The sequence below is a fragment of the Labrus mixtus genome, chromosome 16 (assembly GCF_963584025.1).
Source record: "Labrus mixtus chromosome 16, fLabMix1.1, whole genome shotgun sequence".
Classification (NCBI taxonomy): Eukaryota; Metazoa; Chordata; class Actinopteri; order Labriformes; family Labridae; genus Labrus; species Labrus mixtus.
Genome location: NC_083627.1, coordinates 4,468,869 through 4,493,926, shown reverse-complemented (window position 1 = coordinate 4,493,926; position 25,058 = coordinate 4,468,869). Strand labels below are relative to the sequence as shown.

General features: G+C 40.6%; 1 protein-coding gene across 3 annotated transcripts; it reads right to left on the bottom strand.

Moving 5' to 3' along the window:
* Positions 1-503: 503 nt before the first annotated feature.
* thrap3b (thyroid hormone receptor associated protein 3b) lies at positions 504-24,393 on the bottom strand. Of its 3 annotated transcripts, XM_061060443.1 has the most exons (11): positions 24,267-24,393; positions 12,642-12,796; positions 9,863-10,708; positions 8,297-8,911; positions 6,847-7,013; positions 6,582-6,693; positions 6,400-6,475; positions 5,525-5,697; positions 5,049-5,283; positions 4,465-4,614; positions 504-2,116 (listed from the first exon to the last, which is right to left on the bottom strand). In XM_061060443.1, the coding sequence occupies exons 2-11, from the start codon at positions 12,761-12,763 to the stop codon at positions 1,868-1,870; spliced, it is 2,745 nt and encodes a 914-aa protein (XP_060916426.1). In that variant the 5' UTR covers positions 12,764-12,796; positions 24,267-24,393; the 3' UTR covers positions 504-1,867. The 3 variants fall into 3 exon arrangements, 2 of the variants coding, with proteins under 2 accessions (XP_060916426.1, XP_060916427.1); XM_061060444.1 differs by lacking the exon at positions 24,267-24,393 and having other exon boundaries at positions 504-2,095; XR_009676216.1 differs by lacking the exons at positions 504-2,116; positions 24,267-24,393 and adding an exon at positions 4,793-4,915 and having other exon boundaries at positions 4,501-4,614.
* Between the last annotated feature and the right edge of the window lie 665 nt (positions 24,394-25,058).

Genomic DNA, 25,058 nt, shown 5'->3' with positions numbered 1-25,058 from the left:
ATGCATTTTTTTTTTAGATCTGATGAGGATTGCTTTTTTGAATAATTCTGTAGAGATGATATATAAAATAAAGCAACAACATCATGAAGCACATGTAGACAAACACAGATTTGTCACATTAGATTTGTTGCTTCTTCTTCTTCCTTTTTTTGTATAAATGTTGATGTTTGTTTGGGCAAGCAGCAACCTCTGGTGTTAAAAAATGAGACAAACATGGGTGTCTGCTTGAGGCTGGCTGCAAAAGACCCAAAACTCCAGACACAAACTTCCTTTTTGACAAATAAATGAACATGTTTACAGCCTGCTACAAAAAAACTATTTTGGTCTTATTAATGTTTTTATTGGCACACATTTTAAGAGGGGTTGAATTTTAAATTCATCTCAAAATGTACATGTCATCATGGGAAAACTGAGTAAAATAAAAAGCCTGTTACAGCTTGTTTCATGACCTCCAGGCTGCAGTTTTTTTTGTGTGTCTGAGCTGAAAAATGATCACTTCAGTATTTTCATACATATTTTTGTTTTAATAAGATCAGAAGAAAAAAAAAACAATTCAGCAACTATTCAGATTTGTACACAGACTGCAGTGGGGTTTGTGAGACCCCAAACAAAAAGGAGAAAATTCAACACAGTGGGCTGTCCAACATTTCTACAGTCTCAAAAGTCACTCACAGATCTGCCCTGAATTTAAAAAAAAAGAAAAAAGAAAAAAAAAGAAAAGAAAGAGACAAAGAATCCCAATGAAAATTAAAAGACAAATTAATTCAAAGCTCTTGAGAACAGTAAAAAAAAAAAAAGAGTTCTGCTTAGTACATGCAGTATGTACAATCAAAGTGGGACAAAGCAGCACAGTGAGATTCACAGAACGACTTTCTTTGTGTTTGTCGCTAATCGCTAAGGTGTTGCTTCACTCGCTCGTGTTCCAGAGCTCTCTCTTTACGAGACACTAACTGTTGTATTAAAAATGAACTATCAGGAGTTTCTATTTTCCCCTCTTCAAGATCTTAAGATAACAAATGACTTGTAACTCTATACACGTATTAGCCTTTTTGAAATATCTAGCTTTAGATCTAAAGAAGACTTATGTTGATGTGACAGCGGCAGAAAGCTCTATGTGTGTGTTTGGGAACTTTAATGCCAATTCTTAACAATTTTATGATTGTTTTTTTTTGTTTTTTTTTTAAACTGAAAAACATCCACAAATTAACGACTATATACTGTAGCACACACACAAGTCTTATGTTTTCACCTCTAAGTGAGAAGTACGGCTGAAGTGGCACTAAATGAAAGAGCTCAGATAATGAGTGACAAACCTGTTCAGGGGTTCAACAGATACTTTCATGTGTGAAATTTTGATGATCGGGAGCCCTGAGCCCGCTACTGATTGGTCCCGTGGAGAGAGGCGTCAATCAAATGTTTCATGCAGGTAACATTGACAATTTAGCGCAGCCCCAAAAACACAAACAGAAAGAATAAAATGGACTCTCTACTCTGAAAAACAGCGCTCATAGACGGGGGCCGTACCTCCGACAGATGTGACTGTTTTTTTTTGTTTTTTTTTACTCTAAGGCACAAATGCATTTCTTATTTTCTCATTTTCTCATGCTTTCTGAACATTTATCTTCGATGCCTCCGATAGTTCTCCCTTAAAAAGTTACAATTAAGTCGAAAAACCCCAAACTCACCGTTACATTAAAAAGAAACATTAAGCTGAAACCTCACATAGAAAAAGTACGAGTGCTGCTCTGAAATCAAGTCAGGTCTTTCTTCACAAACTCACTGAACACATTAAACCACTAAACAGTTTTATGATGACGTAAAGAAGACGATCTAATCACTATTTAACCCCTTCATGGCTGTGAGTCGTCTACTGCTTCATGGCCGGCACGTCTCCGGGGCTCTTGGGTTCTTTGCGCTCCACTTCCATGTTGTCGTCACCCAGCCCCCTCTCCTCCCCGCCCTGGAACATGTCGTGCGTCCACTTGGGGCTGCTGCCCCCTTTGCGGTAGACAAAACGCCCCCGGCGGGCCGGAAAGGCGCCCCGGCCTCTTCCGCGGTTGTCCACCCAGGTTTTCTCTCCGTCGCGATCGTCATGCTGGAGGGGGAGATGGGAAGACTTAAAGATGAGGATGACAAAAAAAAAAGTTTATCTGATTTTCCACAAATAAAAAAATCAAGATCTCGACTTGACAGACTTTACTGCTTATAAGATCATCTTAATACACTCAAATAAAAATCTAATTCAACAACACTTCAGTCAATAAAAAGCTTTCTGTGGGCTAAAGCAGGCATCACACGAGCTGTTTTAACACATTCATCACTGAATATGTCAAAAACAGTTTATTCACATTCATCCCACACAGTGTTTAGTTTTCTCTGTCGAATGGGAAACAACAACAATACATGATGCATGATGTACATGGTGTAACAGAGGCTGCTGAAATACAAGATGGCAGACAAAGCAGTCCAACACTGGAATGACAGTTTTTTGGCCTTTATACCAATGTGACCTGAAACTGGACTTATGCTGCGTTCCATTTACCATTTACTCGGATCTCGAATCTCGGAGCTGGGAATGATGTCACACCCGAGTTTTGTGTTCCAGTTGCAAGTCGGAAAAGCAACATGGACGCCTCCAGGAGTAGAGGTGGGCGATATGGGAAAAATATCATATCACGATTTTTTTGGGGCAAAATCACGATCACAATTTTTTTTATACTGATCTTTAGACAAATTTGTAAGTTGCTGACCAGTTCAACCAAACTTATTTCCCTGTAAAATGTTTTTAAATGCACAAAAACTGCTGACAAGTTTAGTCTATTTGAAAAAACATCTTTGTAGGAGATCTGGAGGTCTCTCACCCAGAACATCTTTAGCAACAGAAATGTCTTTCCCTCAATTTGATCAATATTTATGCAGAATTTGAAGGTTTTCCTCACCACTTTGAAATGATGATTTAGTTATGTGTCCTCTTTTTATGTTCATCAGGAACATTTTCACGCAGTGATGCATTCATTTAAAAACATGTAGACTTTGAGTTCTTGTGTTTCTGTTCTATTTTAGTCCTGCAGAGTTCCTCCAGCTGGAGCTTCATACAGGCTCTGCAGCATTTGTTGTTTTTATGACATCATTGGACTAACTTTAGTTTAGTTTATATATAATCAAACATAATACAGAATGTGTTCATTCTGTGACACATGATCAAAGTAAGTTTTACTGACAGAAGAGTTTAATTCATAGAGGGGGCGGGACATTGTTGATTGACAGACAGACCGTCACCATGGTTACTCACTCTCACCTGCCTGCTGCTTTGTAACATTGTTTAGCCTAATCCCTATAAATTCTGTTATCACAACAGGTGAGCTTCAGGTGGAGAAGCTTGATAGTAACTTTTAAAAACCGAGAGAGAGCAGAAAACACCGACAGAAACATTTGAAACACCGGGGTTATATCTCCCATCACTGTCTGTCTGAGCTCCTCTCTGTCTGACTCTGACCGTTAACGTCTCTCCGGCTCGTTAAAAAGTTTCTTGTGTCGCTACCTGAGTTGTAAACTTAACTGTGCAAACTATGCAGATAAGTTAACTGTTGCTCACGCCGTGTCGGTTTGGAAAAATATCAGAACAGTTGCATATAACCGGGATGGAGTTGTTTTTTGCGGACTTCACTTTTAAGTTTCGTTTTCACCGCTGCGGAGCAAAAAATGGGGAGACGCGTCTGTGTCTGAGCATAAACTGCAGCACGATAGAATAAACACATAAACCCGGTTCTACGATCTCTCTGCTTTGGCAGATCGTCAGCACGTTAAAATCCTTGACGATGTAAGATCGTTATATCGCCCACCACTATCCAGGAGTACCTTTGTTTTGTTAGCTAATACCAGACGATAACAACAAACCACTTGATAGTTTTTGACCGAAAATAACATGACAACATCTCCACAGAGAGAACTTGCACGACACCATCGGTGTGATCGTTTTTTTAATTACACAAAAAGACGACTAAGCTGCTCATAAACTCAACAGTTCCAGCTTTAACATCCCTGTGGATGCACGTAGCAGCCATATTGGATCTGAACTCTACTGAAGATTCTCAGAGTTTCCGATTTCAGGGGGGCGCTCCTGATGACGTATCAGACCAGCAACTCAGAATTTCCGACTTCCGAGATCAAATGGAACGCAGCATTATTCACATGATCGTTTAAAGAGTGGAGAAGAACACACCGGCGAGCAGGAAAGCTTTTATACGTGCACAGAGATCACACTGGTTGCACTCCGGTCCCAGTTAGCTTACTCGTGCTTCCACAACACCATAACAGGTTAATTCACAAACTGGGACACCAGTAGAATTAACGTCAACGCACAAAGGTGTGACGACTGCAGAGCTGCGTTACTGCTCTGATGTGGAATCTCAATCTAAAAAAATGGCTATTGTTGTGTTTTAATGAGGAGCGTCAGAGACTCACCAGGTAATACTTCCTGCTCTTGGGAGTATATTCAGGGTCCCACTCCTCCTCTGGGGGGCGCGTTTGAGGATTCATGTTGGCAGGGTTTCCATTGCTGTTGTTGCCAGGATAATTTCCCCTGTTCCATCCTCGCCCTCGGACTCTGGGGAACTGAAATCAAAACAGCATGTGGATTTAAACTCACAGTCAGCAGACAAAAAAAAAAAAAACTTTCCCACAAACCCATGGGGCGATGAGAACCACAGAACACACAGATAAAAAGCCATTCTGATGGAAATCAGGCATTTGTTTTTAGTCATGAGAGTTCCACTGATTTGCGCTACATTACCTTAATAAAAATCAGGGTAGTGCATGGAATATGTATGATAGAGTGTCATCATCATTATCATCATCATCCACATTATGTTCCTTAGCATTAGGAGGAAGGAACAGAGCAGAGAAGCGCAGTCTACTGTGATGCCATTAGGACAGAGAATTGCAAGAAGATGAGATGTCAGTACCTCAGTGAAAAAGGGAATAAATTAAAAAAAAAAAAAAAAAAACAGCAGAAGAGATAAAAAAGCAGCGGGTAAACGAGAACTTACAAATCCCCGGCCTCGACCTCTTCCTTCTGGGTTGTGACCCTCGTAATGCCCGGGGCCTCGCTCCGAGGGCCCGGCATAGTCCCGGGGAGGATAGCGGGAGTGAGCGTAGCCCTCCTCTGGATGCTCCGCCCCCTCTCCCATGTACTCTTTACCTCTGAAGGGTGGAGGGTAAGGGGATGGAGAGGAGGAGGAGGAAGAGGAGGAGGGGGAGCGATCACGCTTCTTCTTTCCCTTCCTATGAGCACAAACAGGAGGATTAGAATTGACTTTGACACCTTTGACTTTGCAGTGAAGACGAAGAATAATGTCCAGGAATATTCTTCAAATGTTGAATGTGATTATAGAGTAGTAAAGAAGAGATGATGATGAGGTGGTTCTATCCGTCTTTCTGCTCTGCTTGGTAACATGTCCGCTCTAACGACACAAACCTCTCCTCCTTTTTTTCTCTCCATGTGAGCTGCAGCCTTTGAACCTACTTGGATTTCTTGTGGTGTTTCCCAGATTTCTCAGAGGACCTCTCTCTGCTCGGTCCTCGGGAGCCTCCCGGGCTCCTGCCTCCTTCACGTTTGTAGTCCTTCCCGAACCTCTTACGCCTTTCAATATCCAGGCGCAGGTCCATCACGTCACCTTTGAACTTTTGACCTGAATCCTGCAGAGACATGTGTTCGTTAGCACCGACAGCCGCTGTGTGAAAAACTGATGGATAAAATATTTGGATGAATGTATCAAAATGTGATTTTTTTTTTTCAGACAGACAAATATAAAGCTTGAAGCCAGAACCTATGAGCAGAACAAATAGATAAACACAACATGTACAGTGTATGCATGGTGTTCCCTCTAGTGGTTGAGATTAAATGTGAATACAAAGACGTTGATGACTTCTCTAAATGTAGTAAAAATTAAATGTGTAACAAGTAAAGATGTTTACATATATGTTTCTTTAAAAAAGCTTTTCCCATATGAAGGTGTTTGTGGAAACCAGCAGCATGCATGTAGCTCAAGTTAAATCAATTCTATTTCACAGGTTGTTTTTTTTTGCGGCTTGATTTGATTCTTTTTTGAAAAATACTTACAAGGTAAAGGCATTGATAAGCGTCCCTTGAGAGGCTCGGATTCAGGATCTTAATTCACTTCCTTTTAGCCTTTGCTTGGGTTCGTACATACCCAATCAATAACCATATCTCATAGGCTGGGGGGGCTTGCTTGGCACTTATAAAACACAATTGGGCTCTTTCTGAATTAGAAATATGCATCCTTTGAAAGAAAAGCACAAAGCTGAACACTGCTGCTTTCGGATCGTCTCAATATTTTGCTTGTTCCAAATACGTCAAAATTCAAAAGGGCGGGTCACCTTGTAGCTCGACTCCTCCATATCCTCAAACAGGTGAGAGTGCCTCTTAAAGGCACTGGGGGAAACATCGATTCTCCTGAGAGAGAAGAGGAAAAGCCTTAATGTCTGCAACATATTAAAAGAAGGAAAGAGATAGGGAAATCTTGAATACATTACGGAGCAGGTAGTTGTGTTTTGTCTACCTGTGGATTTCTGGGCTCTTCCTTGGCTTCATCATTTCTACCTCTGCAGCTTTTCTTTGGTACATCGCAAACCGCTCACTCAAAGTCATGTCTGAGGAGGTGAAGTGTTGAGCTGCACAGAAACAACAGAAACCTATCATTAGACATAAGGCATCATAAAGATTGCTAAGTTATGAAAAGTCCAACAGAATCAGCTCTTTTTCACACGGCTCATCTCCTGCTGTGATCTTTAGTGTGCTGAGGCTCAGCACAGATCATACTATACCTTTGATGTAGTGCACAATGGAGACTATGTGCTGAGCAAACAGCTCAGAGGGGCTGCGGCGGAGTTGAGCCGACTGCATGTGCTGGAAGATTGAACGAAACTCTGAATCTTTCTTAGAGGGATTGAGCAGATCCCGGGGCATGAGGCGATCTTTAGACAGAGAAGCACTGAGAGAACAGAAGAGGTGAGACACGTTAAACATACATATCCATGCTTCAAAAACTAGCCAACGTGTTGGCCTTAGAACAGGGTGAGAGCTGAGGGTGAGGTCCGATAATGACTGTGTTTTCTATGCGTAGATAGAAGTTCATACAAGCTCACTGGGCGAGCTGAACCTACAAAGCATGCATCGTTTATCTTCCCTGAAAAGAACAAGAAAGAACAAAAAGAAAGAAAACAACATCTTGGATTTAAATGATGTATGATTGACAAACTACTGTATCAGCTCAAACCCTTACAGCCTCTGGTGTGGTGAGGTCAAGGGTCGTCTATCTGACATAGATTTATGTTAAAATCATTTGGACGAGGAGTGGTGGAGACATTTATACATCTTAAAGCTTACATTCACTAGATGGCAATTAAATATACCATAAAATATTGTATATATGACGCAGTCTGATTTTAGAGGTTTCCTTTCTTTACATGCATCATTTTAAATGAGGGAGGAATGGACTGTGTTATGGTGGCAGCTGTACTCTCAGTAATGATGGCGTGTCTGCATTTTATTCTGGTATATTGGTCCGTGTTTAAGACGCAGCGCACTTTTTTGATTAAAAAAAAAAGGTATTAAAAGTGTGTTTTATACACCAGATTTTACACTAGTACAGTCGAAGAAAAATAAAGAATTCTGTTGGTAACTGTAGTTTCAGGGGAACTGATATTAGTTTTACATTTTCCAATAACAACAAACCCCACTGGTTGGTTATCTCAATGCACAATGTTTACACAGAGTGACAGATTCAAACACAAAATTTCCCCTTTTATTGACCAAATTTATGAAAATTCAGGGAAAGAAATTACAGTGAAATGATTCCAGATGTTGCACAAATGATTTTGCAACATTTGGATAAAATTAAAAAGGCATTAATTGATACATGATGGGCTTTATGTAGCTTTAGCCTCCTTCAGCTAGCAAGCGTCTTCAAGTCTATAGTGGATTATTTAGGTGATAACCCTTAAAGCTTTCAGATAGCAAAGTGTTGACTTAAGTTGCTATGCTGGTTTGATGAAATGAGTCAAAGTGTATTCTGAGTCTTTACTTCAGAAACACACGAGGGGGTTCAGTGTGTGTGATGAGCGACACAAACGTGGAATTTGTTCCTTTTTGATGTTTCATAATTCACATTAACAAGACGAAATGCTGCAGGAATCATGATCTGTTCTTAGGATGTTCGTATCTCTGATGAAATCATTCTATATTCAATTAAGTTTAAGTGTGAAAGTTACATACCCAGGCAGCTCATCTGAAGCACCATATTTGAGTTCAAATTCTTCCCTTGATGAGGACAGGTTTCGAGCAGGTGAGCCCTCACGAGGAGGGAAAGCTACGGGGAACAGAGGACGCTCCTTCTCTCTGGAGGTGACGGGTGGGGACGGACTCCTTCTGGACTTCTCCTTTTCTTTCTTCTCCTTCTTCTTGGACTTCTCCTCTTTCTTGGAGCTGTGCTTGCGGCTTCGGTACATCTCCTCCTCTACTTGATCTGCGGGCTCCGCCTCCTCGGCGTCTCTCCGGCTTTTCTCTTTGACTAACGGGTAGGACGTCGAGTAGGCCGGCTCGTCTCCCCACTTCCCGTAAATATCCCGAGCTGTGAGGTTGGGCTTCACCTCGCCCTCCTCCTCCATGTCCGCGTCTTTCAGCCCGTGAGACTTGAGGAACTCCTCTTCTCCGGCATCAAAGAACGGCATGCTCTTGTCCTCCTTGGACTCGAAAGAAGTCGACGAGAGGTTGAAAAGGTCTCCGGTCTTGCCTCCTTTCTCCAGTTCTCTGTCCGTGGTGCTCTGCTCCTTGTCCCGACCGTTCTCCTTCTCAGCAGCTTGCTTTTTGTTTTTATTCTCAGCCAAGAATCTGAAACAGAGAACCAGACTCAGATTTAGAACCTGCAGTGCCGAGGTCCCAAACATTATGCTTGTTTTTAATACAACACAATGAACAATGCATTATGGGAAAACAGGACTTCACAATTACAACACATTCTCACAAACTGGAAAAGAAAATGTAATACACACAGGGGATGGGCACCAGATGATAACAATGGATTAAAAATAAATAGGTTATGCAAATGTCTCTCTCCTGTTGAAGAGCTCTAATCTTTTATCCTTCACTCTATTTTCTGTTATACCTGGTCGGAATTTACACCGTGAAAAAATTAAAACATATTTTAACAGCACATTTGATGGAATCAGCAGTCTGTTAGATTTAAATTTGATAGTTTCAATATATATTAAAAGGTGTCCAAGACTTTTTTGTGGTTACAAAATGATGTTCTGGATGCAATAGTTGATGAGAGAAAATCGATAATCGGCATTTCCAAACCATCTAAGTTACCTAATAAGTCATTAGGTCAGTAAACATCCACCAGCCTACAGTCAGATTAGAAGCAATGGCGGATCTAGTACCATAAATAAACTCAGGTTTCTAAGAAGCAGTGCAACAGACTGACTGGTTTTAACCCCCTTGATGTATTGATTAATTCATTTTAATGAATGAATCAATAAATAAGCCCATCCCTTATGCAAACAGTAGAGCAGGACTCACATTGCAGTAATTATACTCACGTCACCACCAATGTTTCATACAACTTCCTCTCAGTGCACAGAGAAGGAAACAGGCCGGCTACATTTTCACTGCACTTTAAATCAGGAGTCTTATGTATTCCTTTTTAACCTTTATTCTTCCAAGGATCTTTGACAAATGCTAAACATGTTTGAAAGAAAAATATTGTCGTCATTTGTAAGAAAAATTAAAAAGAAAACACTGGAAACCATTAAAAGATGGTTGAAGAAGTAACAGACATACTTTTTGAAGGCGGCAGAGATCACAGTCTTATCTCCAGATTTGACATCCTCCTTCGAGAAGAACCCAAAGCCTCCAAAAGAGGCGGTCTGTCCCAACTTTGAGGGGCTCTTTGGTGGAGGGGACGCACTGCCGATGGTTTTCCACATAGGACCTCCAGTTGTAGGTCCCTTGGTTCCAGGACCGGTGGGAGTATCTTCTTTCTTAGAGTCTGGACTGGTTTGTTTGGGGCTGGTGTCGTAGTCGATCCATTTACCTCCAGATGCCTTCTCGATGGCACTGCCGTCTGCCGCCTGCCTGGGTTTCTCCGAGTGACTCTCTGCCTGCTTGTCCTTGCCGTCCTTGGAGCCCGGCTTGCCCTTGCTGCTGCGATGACGTGGTGACCCAGAGCGGGACCGGGAGGAGTAGCTGGAGTGCCGGGAGCGTCGAGATCTCCCAGAAGAAGAGCGGTCAGAGTAGTGAGAGCGGCTGCGGCTACCTGAGCGTTTCTTAGGTGTGCGTGAGCGTGAGCGCCCTCTCCTGGGGCTGTAAGAGTGGTGGTCCTGGTCATGGTGCCGATCATGCCAACCCCCTCCTCCTCCTCCTCCTCCTCCTCCACCACCTCCACCTCCTCCACCACCACCACCTCCACCTTGATAGTTTGCCTTATAGCCATATCCGCCTCCACCTCCCCTGTTCTGGTAATGGCCGCCGCGTTGGTAATAGCCTCGGTTTCTGCCGCGGTAGTGGTAAGGCCTCCGGTAGCCTCGGTTGTAGCCTCTAAAGTTTCCTCTGTTGTTCTGATAGTCCCTGGCGGGATAGTTTCTGTAGGACGGAGAGTGAGAGCGAGAGCGGGAACGAGACCTAGAACTGGACAAGACAGAGAAGAGGAAAAAAAGCTATCAGAGACTTTCAAGGCACCTAAACCAGAGATTCAAAGTCTCCTAAAGCGGTTATCATCACATCTCATTTATGGTTGATCTGAAGTTTTTTCTAAACTGAGGTGTAGGGAGAAATAAAAACATTCCTCTTTTTTTCTCCTCAAAAGTTATAGAAAATAAAAAGCCTTCATAGTTTACCCACTAACAACTGAGTATGTTAGAAAAACAAGACTGATATTTCAGCTACCTAACCAGCAGAGGGAGTACAAAGCAAAAACATAAAACATCAGATACATGATTCCTTGTTGTTTTTGACATCTGGGCGTTTACATGAACCCTGAAGTTTCAGCAGAGCTTATTCTGAGATGTCTTGCCAGGTGCAGGGGTCCTAGAGCTGCCAGTAGGGGGCAGTGTAAGCTCAGTAACCTCCACTGAGCACCACCAGCTCATCCCAAACACGAGGGAGTCATTCAGGAAGCTACAACACATACTCAACATCTATCCAGTGAGAAGAGTACAACAAATATTAAAATGTGACGTTGACTTTAACACAGCAGAGTAATCATCATTACATTGAATCTGCAACTAAGAAATCCCTCCAACCAAACAGCAAACAGGCCAAAGCTACATTCATGAAAAGATACAAAAGTCATTTCTCTGCTTACCCCTTCCCTCTCTTCATTTGGACTATGCTGCAGTAAACACACTATGAACTCTATGCCACCTCAACGTCTGTCGCACAAAGGTTCAGTCAGGACACAACCTGCTCTAATCCACAGCGAGAGGAGGTTGTGAAGGAGCTACGGCAGCTACTCTCTCTCTCTCTCTCTCTAGACAATCATTGACGCGCAGGTTTAGCAATGCTCTTCAAGGTAAACAATCCATTTCAACAACCTGCCATGTGTGACTATATTTAACCACAGAAACACAAAGGCAGTGAGCGTGGAAAGCCCTCCCTCCTTTAAATGAACAGTGAAAAAAAAAAAAAATAGTGGAATTCAACATGTCACAGGTTGACATCGCGAGTATTTGACACACAAATTATGACTAACAAGAGCAAAATGCAAACTATGCCTGGGGCTCTGTCAGCCTCTCTCCCACACAGGAAAGACATTTATGCAAATTAAGAACAAACCTAGAATGAGCCGTGCCTTGTAAGTCACAAAAAATGATTTTAGAATCTTTAATAAAACAAGTGACTGTCGACAAAATGTAATTTGGGGGCACTTGTTGTTATTTAAGGTTAAAGGTTATAAAACATGTCTCTGGATTAACTTGTGATCTCAAGGCAAACTGTGTCGGCCTTCATAAGGGTGAATCGGCTGCTACGATGGAGAAAATGTTGAGTAAACAAACACACAACATGACCTGGGAATGTATTTGTAGCTTGCACACATAGCCAGAGCCGTTCAAACATTATCACTACAATGCACTTTACAGCCTGTGTGTCATCAACTAAATAAGAGAATCTCTGTTTGTATCGGACAAATAGGCGAGACAAAACAGCCATCGACACAGCAGGTAAAGGTCTTTCAATGCCATTTGATGTGTTGCAAAGCTGTATAGAATGATACCCTACATTATTTATGATAAATTATTTTTACTCCTAAATTCTATACCCCTAATACGTTTGTCAATACACATCATCTTTAGTTAAACTGGTGGTAACAAGACCAACACAGGTACAACTAACAGCTTTAGTGCAGAGGAGAAAAACAGCACAACTTAAACAGGATGAATAATAACAACAAAAACATTTCAGGTAGTTTTAAACACTCTGCAGTATAGTGTGTCCAACAAGTCTTTGTAAGGGGTCACTAAAAAAAGTCACTGGTGATTTAAAGTGAGGAAGTCAAAGCCAGCTGGACACAATAAATTGACCACATATACAAGAAAAGGTTATTGTTGGAAATTGGTTTTACCTGTAGCGACGCTTTCTGGATCTTGAGCGGGAGCGACTTCTAGAGTGAGATCTCGAATAGGACCTGGATCTGGATCTTGATCTGGACCGAGACCGAGCAGGAGAAGCTGGAGCCTTAGACATCGTTGCACTCAAACCAGGATAAATATTATTTCCCTAAAAAAACATAACATGAAAACAAGTTAATATGATTGTATCTACTGAAGTGCTAAGACAGATGGCTTTGCTTGCATTTATACAGTTTACTCATTCTGGGATCACAGCAGGAATTAACCAGAAACTAGAGATGCACCGATTGGGAAAATCAGGGCCAACGCAGATACCCAGTATGTTTGATTTATGACTTATTTTGGTGTAAGACTCCCACAATGCCAACATTGTCTATCATGTTTGACAAAAGTCAGAGTTTGTTCATTGTTGATTTCTACTATCCAACTCACAAACGTCCTCTCTGAATGAGTAGTCAGGTGCACTTGATGCCAGCATTAAATTGATTTGGCACAACAAATAAACATCGGCTACTGACATCGGTTCCTGCCACATTATTTGCCGTCAATGTCTGTCAACAAGGCCCAATATCGGTCGATACCGATGTTGAACCAATGCATTGGTGCATCCCTACCAGAAACCAAAGATATGAAGGAACTATGCTTTACAGCATCAACATTGAGTTCAAACAAGCCCCTTGTATTCACCAGGATTGTAGAGCTACATGTTTCCTAACCTGCTGACAGGCTGGAGCTGGACAGCATACATGACACCCTGTAGCCTGTGATCAAGTTCTCTGCACCTATCTGCTTTCAAACATCCCATCAGCAGCCCCCTGAAGCCCCACATGACCTTGAAGTGTCGGAGAAAAATAAATCAAAACCGGTCAGAGCACACAGAGCCGGCAGCAATGGAAAACAAGTTGAGCTTCTGTGCAGCAAGATGTGATGGCTTAGGTCTTTGTGAGCTAATGTTTGATTATCTCTGGCAGACGCTGGAAGAATTACACAAACCAGACTGTGAACGCGTTTCACAAACATAGTATGTCCTTGCAGCTTAATCATGCCATGCAAAACATTCTTGTATTGTGTACAACTGGAGGCCATATGAGTAAGCTGCTGGAACACGCTTCTTAGCTGTGAAAGCTGGCCCGCCACCAGGCAGTTTAATCTAAATAGTGAACAGACCCAGGGACACGACTGGATACCCAAGATTTCTTAAATTTCAACCATTAATCCAAGTATTCTAGTCAGAGAAACACAATCAGCTCCTTGAGAAAGAATCCTGTTATGTTAGTTTCTAAAGGCCATCATGAATAGATATCATTGTCGCGATAGAATTTAGTACTGAATGAATGAACCAAATCCTCCCCCTTCACGTCTCTACTATTGCTATAAAGTAAAGGTATCAAATGCCTGAAATATAAACAGTCACTTGATGATACAACCAAAAAACGTTTGAAGACGCCGTTAAAAAAGGTGAATAAATAAAGTTACAAAAAACATCTGTAGCCCATGCTTATCACTGTAGCAGGGTTTAATAAGTTAATATCATTTAAAAAAGGACAAGTCTGACCTTTAAAGAGGTCTAAAGTGATGTCAAAGACCAAACCTAGTCTCACGCTACAGATTCAACCAGGTAGAGCACAGGTAATGAAGGTTTGATTCTTGTCGTTTTTTTAACCACTTTATAGTATCCAAAGCATAACTTCTCCCACTGAGCACATGTTACTATTTCACTCCTGCTTGATATCAGTTTTTGACTCAGAGGCGGAACAAAACAGGCTCCACCATAGAGAGAGAAAAAGAGAACCTCTAATGTCTTTGTTTTGCCTTGACGAGTTGTATTTACATTAAATGTTCGGTGGACGATTTTTTCTGCTGACTTTGGACTACAGATTAACTTTATTAACTAGCATCGCTCTGTCTTCAGGATATTCATGAGAGTGTGTCTGTGCTTAAGTTGTTTTTGGGGGAATGATATTTGAATTGTTTGCATACACACACCGCAGGGCAATCCATCATCACACGATCGCTCACCACCACAACCACCACAAAGACATAAAATACTACTCTACTTGTGAAATTTGTGTGCAATCGTTTCACAAGCAGGACCGAATACAGACTAACTTATTACACTGGGGCTTCCCAACTGGAACCCCAACTTACTGTATGTAGGGGTGGCATAAAGTATGTGGACAGTCTCCCCCCCCCCCTTTCCTGCTGCCGGGAAGCAGGCCACTACCCCTGACTGATAAACCTAGGGGAAACACTGCAAACTATGATATGCTTAAGAGGAGAGCATAATTTATTTTTAACCCTTCAACAAAATAATATTTAACAGATTGTCTAAATTGTGGTTTGTAAAAAAAAAAAAGGGAAGCAGGTATTTCATTTACGGCACATCTTTTAAAGTCTACCACCTTAAACAGCAATGGCTATACTGCTGCTGCCTTTATGCCAAGGCGCTCTAACAATGTCTAAATATTGTATTAATTTTTACCCACTCTTCCACAAAATGGAGATCAGAGCATCAGAGTGTCTCACAAAGCAGCGGCGGCCCTGGAGCAGGTGCTGTTGCTTTAGTGCAGTCAGGCAAGGGGGAAAGCTTTTACTACAACAGGGACTTGAAGACGTGGTGTCCCTGGTGCTGATGACGTCAATCTGCTATTCTAATGGCCAAGTCAAAGCCTGAAGCATTTGCATTTTATTCAGAATTCCCTTTGAGAACCCCATGAACTAAATTTTAGGGTTTGTCGTGAAAAGCCTGTTTCCTGTCATGTTTGATTGGATAACAGTTGCTACGGGCCAAACAATGGTTGCTATGTGTTCGTAAAATAGCCTTCCCAGTTTGTACACATCCAAAGAGGCTGGTTAAATAGCTGTTATTCACCAAGCAGGACATTAGGGGGGACAAAAGACCAACGTCCCTTTCTTGCTGGGCCTCAATCTTTCAATGTACAATATCAAGGTAATCGACACCTCTTTGGCGCCTCTTTGCTGCCAGGTAACCTGATCCTCAACAAGCAGGTTTAACTGGGTAGGTTTGTTAGGTGTGATGTACACTTTGATCTTACAAAGACAGAAACCACTTATGACCTTTATGATTCACAGGGAGGTCTTTAAAGTGTTCATAGTATCATCTCTAACTCTGCTCTGGGAGAAAAAAGGGCCCTGCAGAATTTGAGTACGCCCTGAATGTTAATTACGGGAAGTAGCATGTGTGAGTTAACTCCCACCACAAATATCTAATATCTACTCGAGCATAAATTTGAATTGCCCCCCCAGGGACAAATAAAGTTTTTTGAATTGAATTGAATTGAATAAAAACAAAACGTGTGAGAATAATTCCAAATGTCTCCATTTCATTCCCGCACAAAGCTTCTGGGAGTAAAGGAGGCAGTTTGTTCAGCAACATGCCGTACAAACATAAATCTTTGTTTCACTTGGCTCCACTCATAACATCTGTCACAGGCTCATGTTTGCTCTGATGCACTTCAAGAGGAACCGGTTCAGGAGTTATGCACACCTGATAAGTGGCCATGCTGGTTGTGTGGTTTGATGCTGGATGAATGAAGAAAATGGGACCATCAAACCAAGGACACACACATTAAGACTACAAATAAAAAAATGTGTGTGAAGGTGAAACCAACAAACAGGAAAGCCCCCAGATAGCAGCCGGAAGTGGGTTAGAGTATCTCCAGTAAACTGCAGATCAACGCCCTATCTGAATAGTCACAGTTCAGTATGCAGTGTGTACTTTTCAGTAGGGAGTTTCAGTATACTGAACCCTCGTGGTCATTCAGTATGCATTTTTTGGGTCTGCCTCAGTATACTGAACATTTCAGTATGGATACTAACTTCCGGGTTTCATGCAGTATGGCTCGGAAATTAAACGTAAATCGTCACTCCAAATCAAAACAAATGAGCGTGGATTAATTGAATAAATGTTTAATCTAGAGTTAAAATCGACTGAAATCACTACTTTAAATTAACAACAGAAAATATAACAAATATCTACATTATTATAAAACCTTTCCCCCTTCTATTTAAATAATGATTTCACTATTTAAATGCGTCTTTATTTGTTTATTTTATTTTATATTCTGTATATTACTGTCTTTCATTTGTTCTTTCCTTTATGTACTGTATGTTATTTAATCTGTCTTTTACTTGATTTACATTGTGATATTGTTTTTTGTTTACCTGACTGTATATGAGCATTACTCTTCTTGAATAAAGCTAAACTAAAAAACGGGTGGATGCAGCCGGTTCAGGTAACGTAAATGACGTCACTTCCTTACTGAATGAATCAGAAGAAGTAGGAACAAATATCTGCCTACTGAATAGTAGGTACTAAACAGTAGACAGCAGATAGTAGGTACTGACTACTGACAGATTGAGTAGGATACAGCCACCGTCTACTTTGAGTGTTTATAATGATGACACTATTAACTTTCTGTTAGTATCAACAGTGATTTCTGTCTTTTCTGACATACAAAGCAGATCATGCATCACATTGAATATAAATATTACATTTGAATGAACCTATCCTAGTCTGTCATAAAAAAACATGTGTCAACTGGGACAAACACAAACAAGAAAACAAAATGCATCTAAATCCAAACTGTGATAATTGTTGATTTAATAGTAATCACTAGTTTGAGGTTTAATGCTGCAGAGATCAGGTCTTAACGAGTTTAACAGCAAATAAACGACAATAAAACTAACAGCACACACACACATATATATAATGATTATGTTGTGGTGCAGCTGTACAGACGACACTCAGACTGTATTTAAGTCTTTAAGTCTTATTAAACTGACTGAATCTGTCGATAATGAAACCATAAACCTGAACAAACATGTAACTGAATCCTCTGCAGCCGATCACTTTCACTATTACCGCGTTAGATAAACGTTGCAATTACCTTTTCCTCGTGTTCACAGGCCTGGACGAGGTTGTTTTATTAAAGGAATTACTGTCCGCAGGAGAAGTAGAGAGCAACCTTTGAGGCCAAAGCTGCCTGGTGGTCTGCTCCCCTCCTTCCTGGTTTGTGCGCTAACGGATGCTAGTTAGCCTAGTTAGCCTGTTAGCAGTAACCGACACAGTTACGGGCGCACTGTGTCGTTAGAAAAGAGGCAAATCATTGTTTAGGTTACCGTAAAAAGTCCCCATTGGCAACATTCGGGTATATAATACGCCTCTGTATTTATCAAGCACACTGAATGTTTTGTTATTTAAGGCATCGACATTTAGCGGTTACTAACGATCGACAGACGGTATTAGCCTCGAGTGCTAACCGTGGTCGAGGCGAGCGCTACACGCAAATCTCGCGAGACTTTGAGTCAGAGTGAAGAAACGATCAAATTCCCTGAGAGAGAGGAGAGCTCATTATCTAGTGCTGTACTGTGTGTGTGTGTGTGTGTGTGTGTGTGTGTGTGTGTGTGTGTGTGTGTGTGTGTGTGTGTGTGTGTGTGTGTGTGTGTGTGTGTGTGTGTGTGTGTGTGTGTGTATCTGTTCTTTCTGTGTTTACTGGAGCACTAACTTGGATTAATCTGCCAGGGGGGGGTGGGGCTGGACTCAGGGGAAGTGCTGTAGTGTGGCCTAAAGAAGTGGATACACTCTTAATACTTCACACAAATGTTTTTTTGTAAGTAGCAAGTCCAGCAGAGTATAAACGTCCTCTGTTATAAACAGTAAAGATAAACTTTATTGATCCCCCATGGGGGATTTTTTTCCGTTACAACAGCTCAAGAAAACAGGAAACAGGAATATAATTATTAAAAATAACAAGAAGTTAAAAATCAAATCAAACAGTAAGTGTAAGACTACTCTTGCATATTTAATTTAGGGACGTAGTTTGGGCCTTTGGTGAAGCAAGTTAAGGGTGTCACTTTGGACTCTGGGAAATTGTGACGAGCATTTTTAACAAGAAATTTCAGAAAAATTGATTTATTATGAAAATGATCAGGTGAAAATAATCTGAATTTGCAGCACCTTCAGCAGGCAGAGGAGTGTGTTCAGTGTTCCACAGACAGACTCAACAACTCTTTTGTCCCCCTGGCCATACGTCTGTAAACACCTCACGGTTATGGCAGGGGGAAAGCAGCACACACTCGGACTAAATCTTCCTTTTTCCTTTTCCCATCTGCACAGCTGTCCCAAGAGTCAACCTCTAGTTGGACACTTTAATGATCACCTCAATGACTTAAACAGCACCTTTAATTTAATGTCTGCACTGCCTGTTATTTAATGTCTGTTTTTTGATAATTTTGCTCTATCTGCTTTTTAAACATTGCTGTACATATATAAACAACACAACTTCAGAAGGTCAACACTTTTTTAATTTAATTTTTTTATATTCAGGTCTAATTACAGATTTTGTCCCTCAACTGTTTTTAGGTTCTTGTTTAAATGACACATATATATTTATGTACATTTCTTGTATAAGTCTATTTTTAATTGCACAGTTTAAGTTTGTTTCATCTAGGGGTATTCTTTAAATCTTTTTGGGGGGGTTAATATATGTATGGGAGGGGGGAGGGGGGGCGTCGGTTTTGTGGTTTAATTTGTAACAAATGTTTCATGTCATGTACGTCTTTGTAACCTGCTACTGGATGCTTTGAATTTCCCTCGGGATCAATAAAGTATCTATCTATCTTATTCCTACACATAAAAGGTTCACAGTACAACGAGCCTAAGAAGAAATTGTAAAGTAGATTCCTGTTTTTGTAAAATATTTATTAAGCCGTTTGCTGTTATAGATCTGGTAATTAAGCATGACTCAGCTTAAAGCCTTGTCTTGTGAGCTGGTATTGTGTACAACTGGCACGTTCTTATATTCCCCCTCCCCCTGGAAAAAATTCAAGAGGCAAGTGTATCTGATTTTTTTTTTTTAAATCAGAGTATTAAATATATTCCAGCTGCACTGAATGATCTACGATGTATTGTTGTGATTTGTGACAGAACTGAATTCGTACTTTACTTTAAAAGAATTGTGTATAAAACATTGTTTTTAATAATGCTATTTACAAAACTCAGCTGTCTCAGCCACACCTGGACAGACATAGTGATTAAATAGGAATGTATAAATTAAATTAAATGAAAATATTTGCAGTTTATCGTCACTAATTTCATACAGCATGCAGGCCAGGATCCTCCCACACTGCAGAACAAATCGTTGGTTATTAAACAAAATAACCTTTCACAAAAATCCCTCAACTTTAAAACATATTTCTCCTTCTCTTTTTGATCATTCTGTGGAATAAAATGTTCCTCCATCCCCCGAAACACACAGCTGTCTTTCAGTTTGACACTGGTGTCAGTGGGGTTTACGCCGTCCACAGTCCTGTGCACTATTTTTACCAGACTTAAAGCCTCATAGCGCCTCCTATCACAGACACAGATTCCACACTAACACCACTCAGGGCTCTGCTGGGAATCAGCCAAACACAAACACACTCAGTTACTAAAGTTATAATCTGACTTATCACACCTACATGTTGTCTAGTGCAGCAGAAAGATAAAGACTTCTTCATTCATGTTGGGGATAAAAAGCATCTCCTGGTTGTTTTCCCCTTGAGGAGATTTGTCATAGTCCTCTATAAGAGAAAGTGTGCTTCGATGTTTCTTTGTATTTAAGGGCCTGTCTCCACAAAAGGACGTTTTTATTTGCTGGCAGCTCCCATTTTCAATACAAAAACAATGCAGTTCAGCATCCTAAACGCCCCTCGGTGTTGGCTGTTTTTTTGTCGCTGATGATCTCAGTTGAAAACAGGTCAACATTTGGAACACCTTTCACACTTGTCAATGTTACTTCCCTCACAAATCAATCAAAATCAAGAAGGGGCGGGACTTCTGAAATCATCTTTGTCAACAACAATGGTGGAGGAGAAAACTAATCTGTCATTTCCAGGGTACAATTTCCAGGTCTAGAGCTGCTGCTAATGCCCGGACACGAGTCATTTAGCCTGTTGTTTTAATGTTTTCTTGGTACGTCACAATCGAGGGGAGCAGAAGTTATCTTTCATAAACCTATAGCAACAATGAGTGCTGGTGAGAAGCGCTCTGAAACTGAGGTTGTGAGGACAGAAGCACTAAGGTCGCAGTAAGCAGCATAAAGAATACAATGGAATGCAGCCAGCCGTTGTCATAGAGACCGGCAACCCAAACATTCTCCTCACAGAGTTGCTGTGATTGGCTAGTTGATTGGTCGTTTGTTTCAGACCTGAATCAAACAGAATGTCCAACCGACTCATGTTTATTCAAAGCAACATTTAATTGTTTTAATTGTTAACGACATGTCATGATCAAAATGTGTTTTTATAATCAACATTTTTAAGAAATAATGTTACTTTATGTGGCTTTAAGGTATGAGTATTAATTCTGGGAGATGGTCAGAAAAGAAGAAATAATGAAGGCCTAGTTTCAAACAGGACTATAAACTGAACATGAGGCTGTTGATCTTGCTCCTCTTTGCAGCACCTGTTCACCTGAGAGACCCTTTAAATCCCACATGGTTACGAGACAAACAGTCAGCGACAACAAGCCTGGATCCACCGGCTCAGTTTTCGCTCACATACAGCCTGACTATTAAAGTGAGTTTACGTTTTGTTTTTTCTGCTTTTAGTCTCTCTGGAGTATTTTGATATTTAATCACATCGTGCAGATTGATTGTCTTGACAGCAAAAGCTTTCTCTATAAACTGCTCTACACCGCATAAGAAACTTCTTAAGTCCTCTGTTGTCTGTAAGTGCTGAGCTGCTGGCTGGATTTCAAACAGTTGCAAACAAATGGAAGGGGAGGAGTAGAAGTTGTAAATAAAAAAGGAGCTGGGAGCAAGCCTGTGCAGTTTTGCCTGTTTTTTTAGATTGTAAAACATGTCTAGTTTAAATACTATCTTCAAGTGCAAGGGACATGTTGACTACACTCTGATTCCACTCTTGCAATAGAAAACAGAACTTGAACTATTTCAACCTCAGAGAAAGGAAGAGATATGTTAAATGTTTGATGATGCATGTGTTTCTAAAGAGGGTCATGATTAACAACCATCCATGCAAAAAACTGTAAAGGCAGGGATCCTTAAAGCTCCCTCCTGCACGATAACAACATGACATCCTGTCCACAGCTTGAATAAAGACCTGGTTTGAATTTCAACAACCTTTAAGGCACGCAGTGATCAAGTCACCCCCTCGTTGACCTTCGACAAAGATATGCAAACAGACTCTGTTAACTCTCCCTTTTCCTTCGCTGCACAGGTGTTTGGACACTCGGACCATGCCCGAGTTAAATTTAGCAACCTCGACAAATCTTTGGCCTGGGCCACAATGTGAGCGCAAACATGTTCTGCGCGTCTGTCACTCACTGTTACGAGCTGTTAATGGTCGCACTGGAGGAGGTCTGAATAACCAAGGGGGCAGAGGACGGCTTTGAGTCGGTGAGGTCATGAGATTAAAGTGAGGTGAAGATTAGAGAGATTGACGCGAGTTCAGTCACTGCAACACGAGACCTGTGGAGCTTTTGTGTCATCGTTCAAAATATAGAGCAAACGTGGAACAAGCAATGGTGGATTACTGTAATACTGGGGCCATATCAGAAGGACAACTTGATAAAAGGCACACACAAAAAAGCATCAAAATGAATGTTATTTGGAGTTATGATAGGCCTACTTGGTTCCTTATTTATAACGTTGTATCGTCACAGAAACAGGATTAGTTGTTTGAGTTTCAATCTGAGAAAATTGACTCGTTGATTCTTTGTATTTTCTCTCTTCAATGCAAGAAGAGTCGACTTTTTCCTCAGTTTGAAGCAGTTTAAAACACGAGGAAAGCTATAAAGACCATACATACATTTATTATTTGAATGTCAACAACTCTACAATTCATTTAGCGGACGCTTTTATCCAAAGCGAGGAGCATCAGAGAGTAAGGACAACACATAGACTGTAAATAATATCTAAAACCAGTCTATGGTACAACACAACAAGGATCAAGAGAGGAGGAAACCACATCAGCACAGAGTAACAGCTTTAAGTCCGGTTTGATCAGACACATGCAGGTGTTGACAGGAAGTGGCCAGAGGCAGAGCACTTTGTATTTGTCTTTTTGAAAGTCTTTGCTATAACCAATAAGCAAAGTTATGCACCTTGGAAACATGCATGATTGTGTCATTGATAAAAGATAAATATCATTGATAACAGGGATATTGATATGACATTGAATCTCCTCTGAAACAACAATGGTTGGTTTTAGAGATTAATTTTAAGAGAGATTTTAACTATGAAAATAACTTGTTATCTTACTCTGAGAGAAGATGTTTTCAGTTGTAAATGGAAGAAATGTATTTATTCTTGGTATCCATCTCCTGTGTTTTATTGTGTACGGTGTCCTTCCTTACAACTGATCATTCAAACACAAGTATTTTTTGTATATTTTAAATGTTTTTAATTATTTGTAATGAGCAGCATATTCTCTGAAGCAGTGTTTTTAGCTGGTTTAGACTCAGACAGCCAACCCCTGAAGTAAAAATTGCAAACCAACTTTTTCGATATTTGTCAGCCAATGATTTGTTTAGTGACAAATGGTGCAGTCTGGACCTCAAGCAGAACAAAACAACATGTGACAGATCAAAACAAACATGTTCTAAAGTGGACTTTTGGCCCCCCTTTTGTTTTTCCAGGCACACATTCACGACCCACTGAAACAGCTCCGAGACGTCACTTTTGGGTCCCGACCCACCAGTTGAGAACCACTGCTCTGAAGTAATTTATAATGTAGTTTATGTACTTTTCTTTTTTAGGTTTATTTCTTTACTTTCACTTTGTTGGGTCAGGTTTTGTTATTTTATGTCCTGTGTCACTTTTATTTGGGACTTCCGATGGAAAATCTGCTGCAAACATCTTTTCCTTTTTCTTTGTATGAACGATCGATGTCCTTGCATGCTGCCTGAATATGTTTATTTGTCTACTCTTTGTTTGTTTGTGTCTATCATGAGGAAAGAATCACAGTTTACTTTCCTGTATGAACAAATGAAACAAAATGAAACAATATGAAATATCCAAACAATACTGTCTTTGATACTGATATCACTTTTTATCTCTTTTTAAATTCTGCTTATTCGACTTATCTTCTTTGTTTTCTCTCTGCGCGCTCTCTCTGGCATCATTCATCACATTTTGTATCCTTTATTTAACCAGAAGGGTTTAACCACTGCGATACAATATCTCCTCTGTCAGGGAGTCGGTTATTTATAACAGTGTTTCATAGAGACGGGGACTTTAAACATCACAAAAACAAAGCCAACCAACAAAAGCAGACAGGGATGTGAGGCTTAAAGCACCAAGGCAAACAATGGAACTTGATTAAATCCATCAAACAGCTCTGTAAACGTTGTTTTAAAAGTTTTCCTATATAAAGAATTTAAGCAGGAACAAATACAGAAGACATAAAAACATTCTCATGTCAAGAAATCTTCCCCTGTCAGGGTTTTAACAGCTCAGCATTTCTCTTAAAATTCTGTTAAAAGTGTAAAACCAAAGCATCAAATAAACACACGTACCCTGTTTAGACTCTCTATACAGTCAGTGTTCAGCATGTTCAAATCTAAGAGGTGAACGACTGAAAAGAAAAAGACTCACCTTGCAGGTTGAGAGTGAAACAGAGCAGAGAGAGTCAGGCGCCTCAGCCTCCGCGGTTATTGAAACGTGTGAAGAAGAAGAAGAAGAAACCACAGAGCAGGGTGTGAAGAAGCTGCAACCAACAACCTGTCTGACAGCCACTTGGTGAAATCACATCTCAATTATAAATAGTTCTCTCTCTCTCTCTCTCTCTCTCTCTCTCTCTCTGAGAAGGCTTTCTGGGACTCACACCAAGAAATGTATACACCGTTATAATCTCATTGTATTCTTCTTAGGAAACAGGCAGGTTAGGGTAAGTAATAAAAGGAGCTGGGAGGAAGCTGGTGCAGTTCTGCCTGTTTTTTTTAGATTTTAAAAAGTGTCTGGTTTAAATACTATCTTTGAAAAAAAAGTGCAAGGGCACCTTTAAGAAAAAGCTAAAGACCCAGCTCTTTCATGAATACCTACTAACTTAATGATGATGGTCTCCATATTATTGATGATGATGATGGTAATGACGATGGTTTTTGTTTGATAACGACGACTTATAAGATGGTTTCTATACTGATTAGAGCTCTCAAGAACTGCCCTCAATGTTGTGCTTTGCCTCTGGTCACTTCCTGTCAGCACCTGTGTGTCCAATCAGACTCAAAGCTGATCGTTTGCTCTTACTGACATTGTTCCCTTTTTTTTCTAGATCCTTGCTTGTGTTGTTCTTACTCTCTGATGTACTTTGGATAAAAGTGTCTGCTAAGTGAATTGTAGAATGTTGACTTCACTCACTTCTGATTCCACTCTTGCAATAGAAAACAG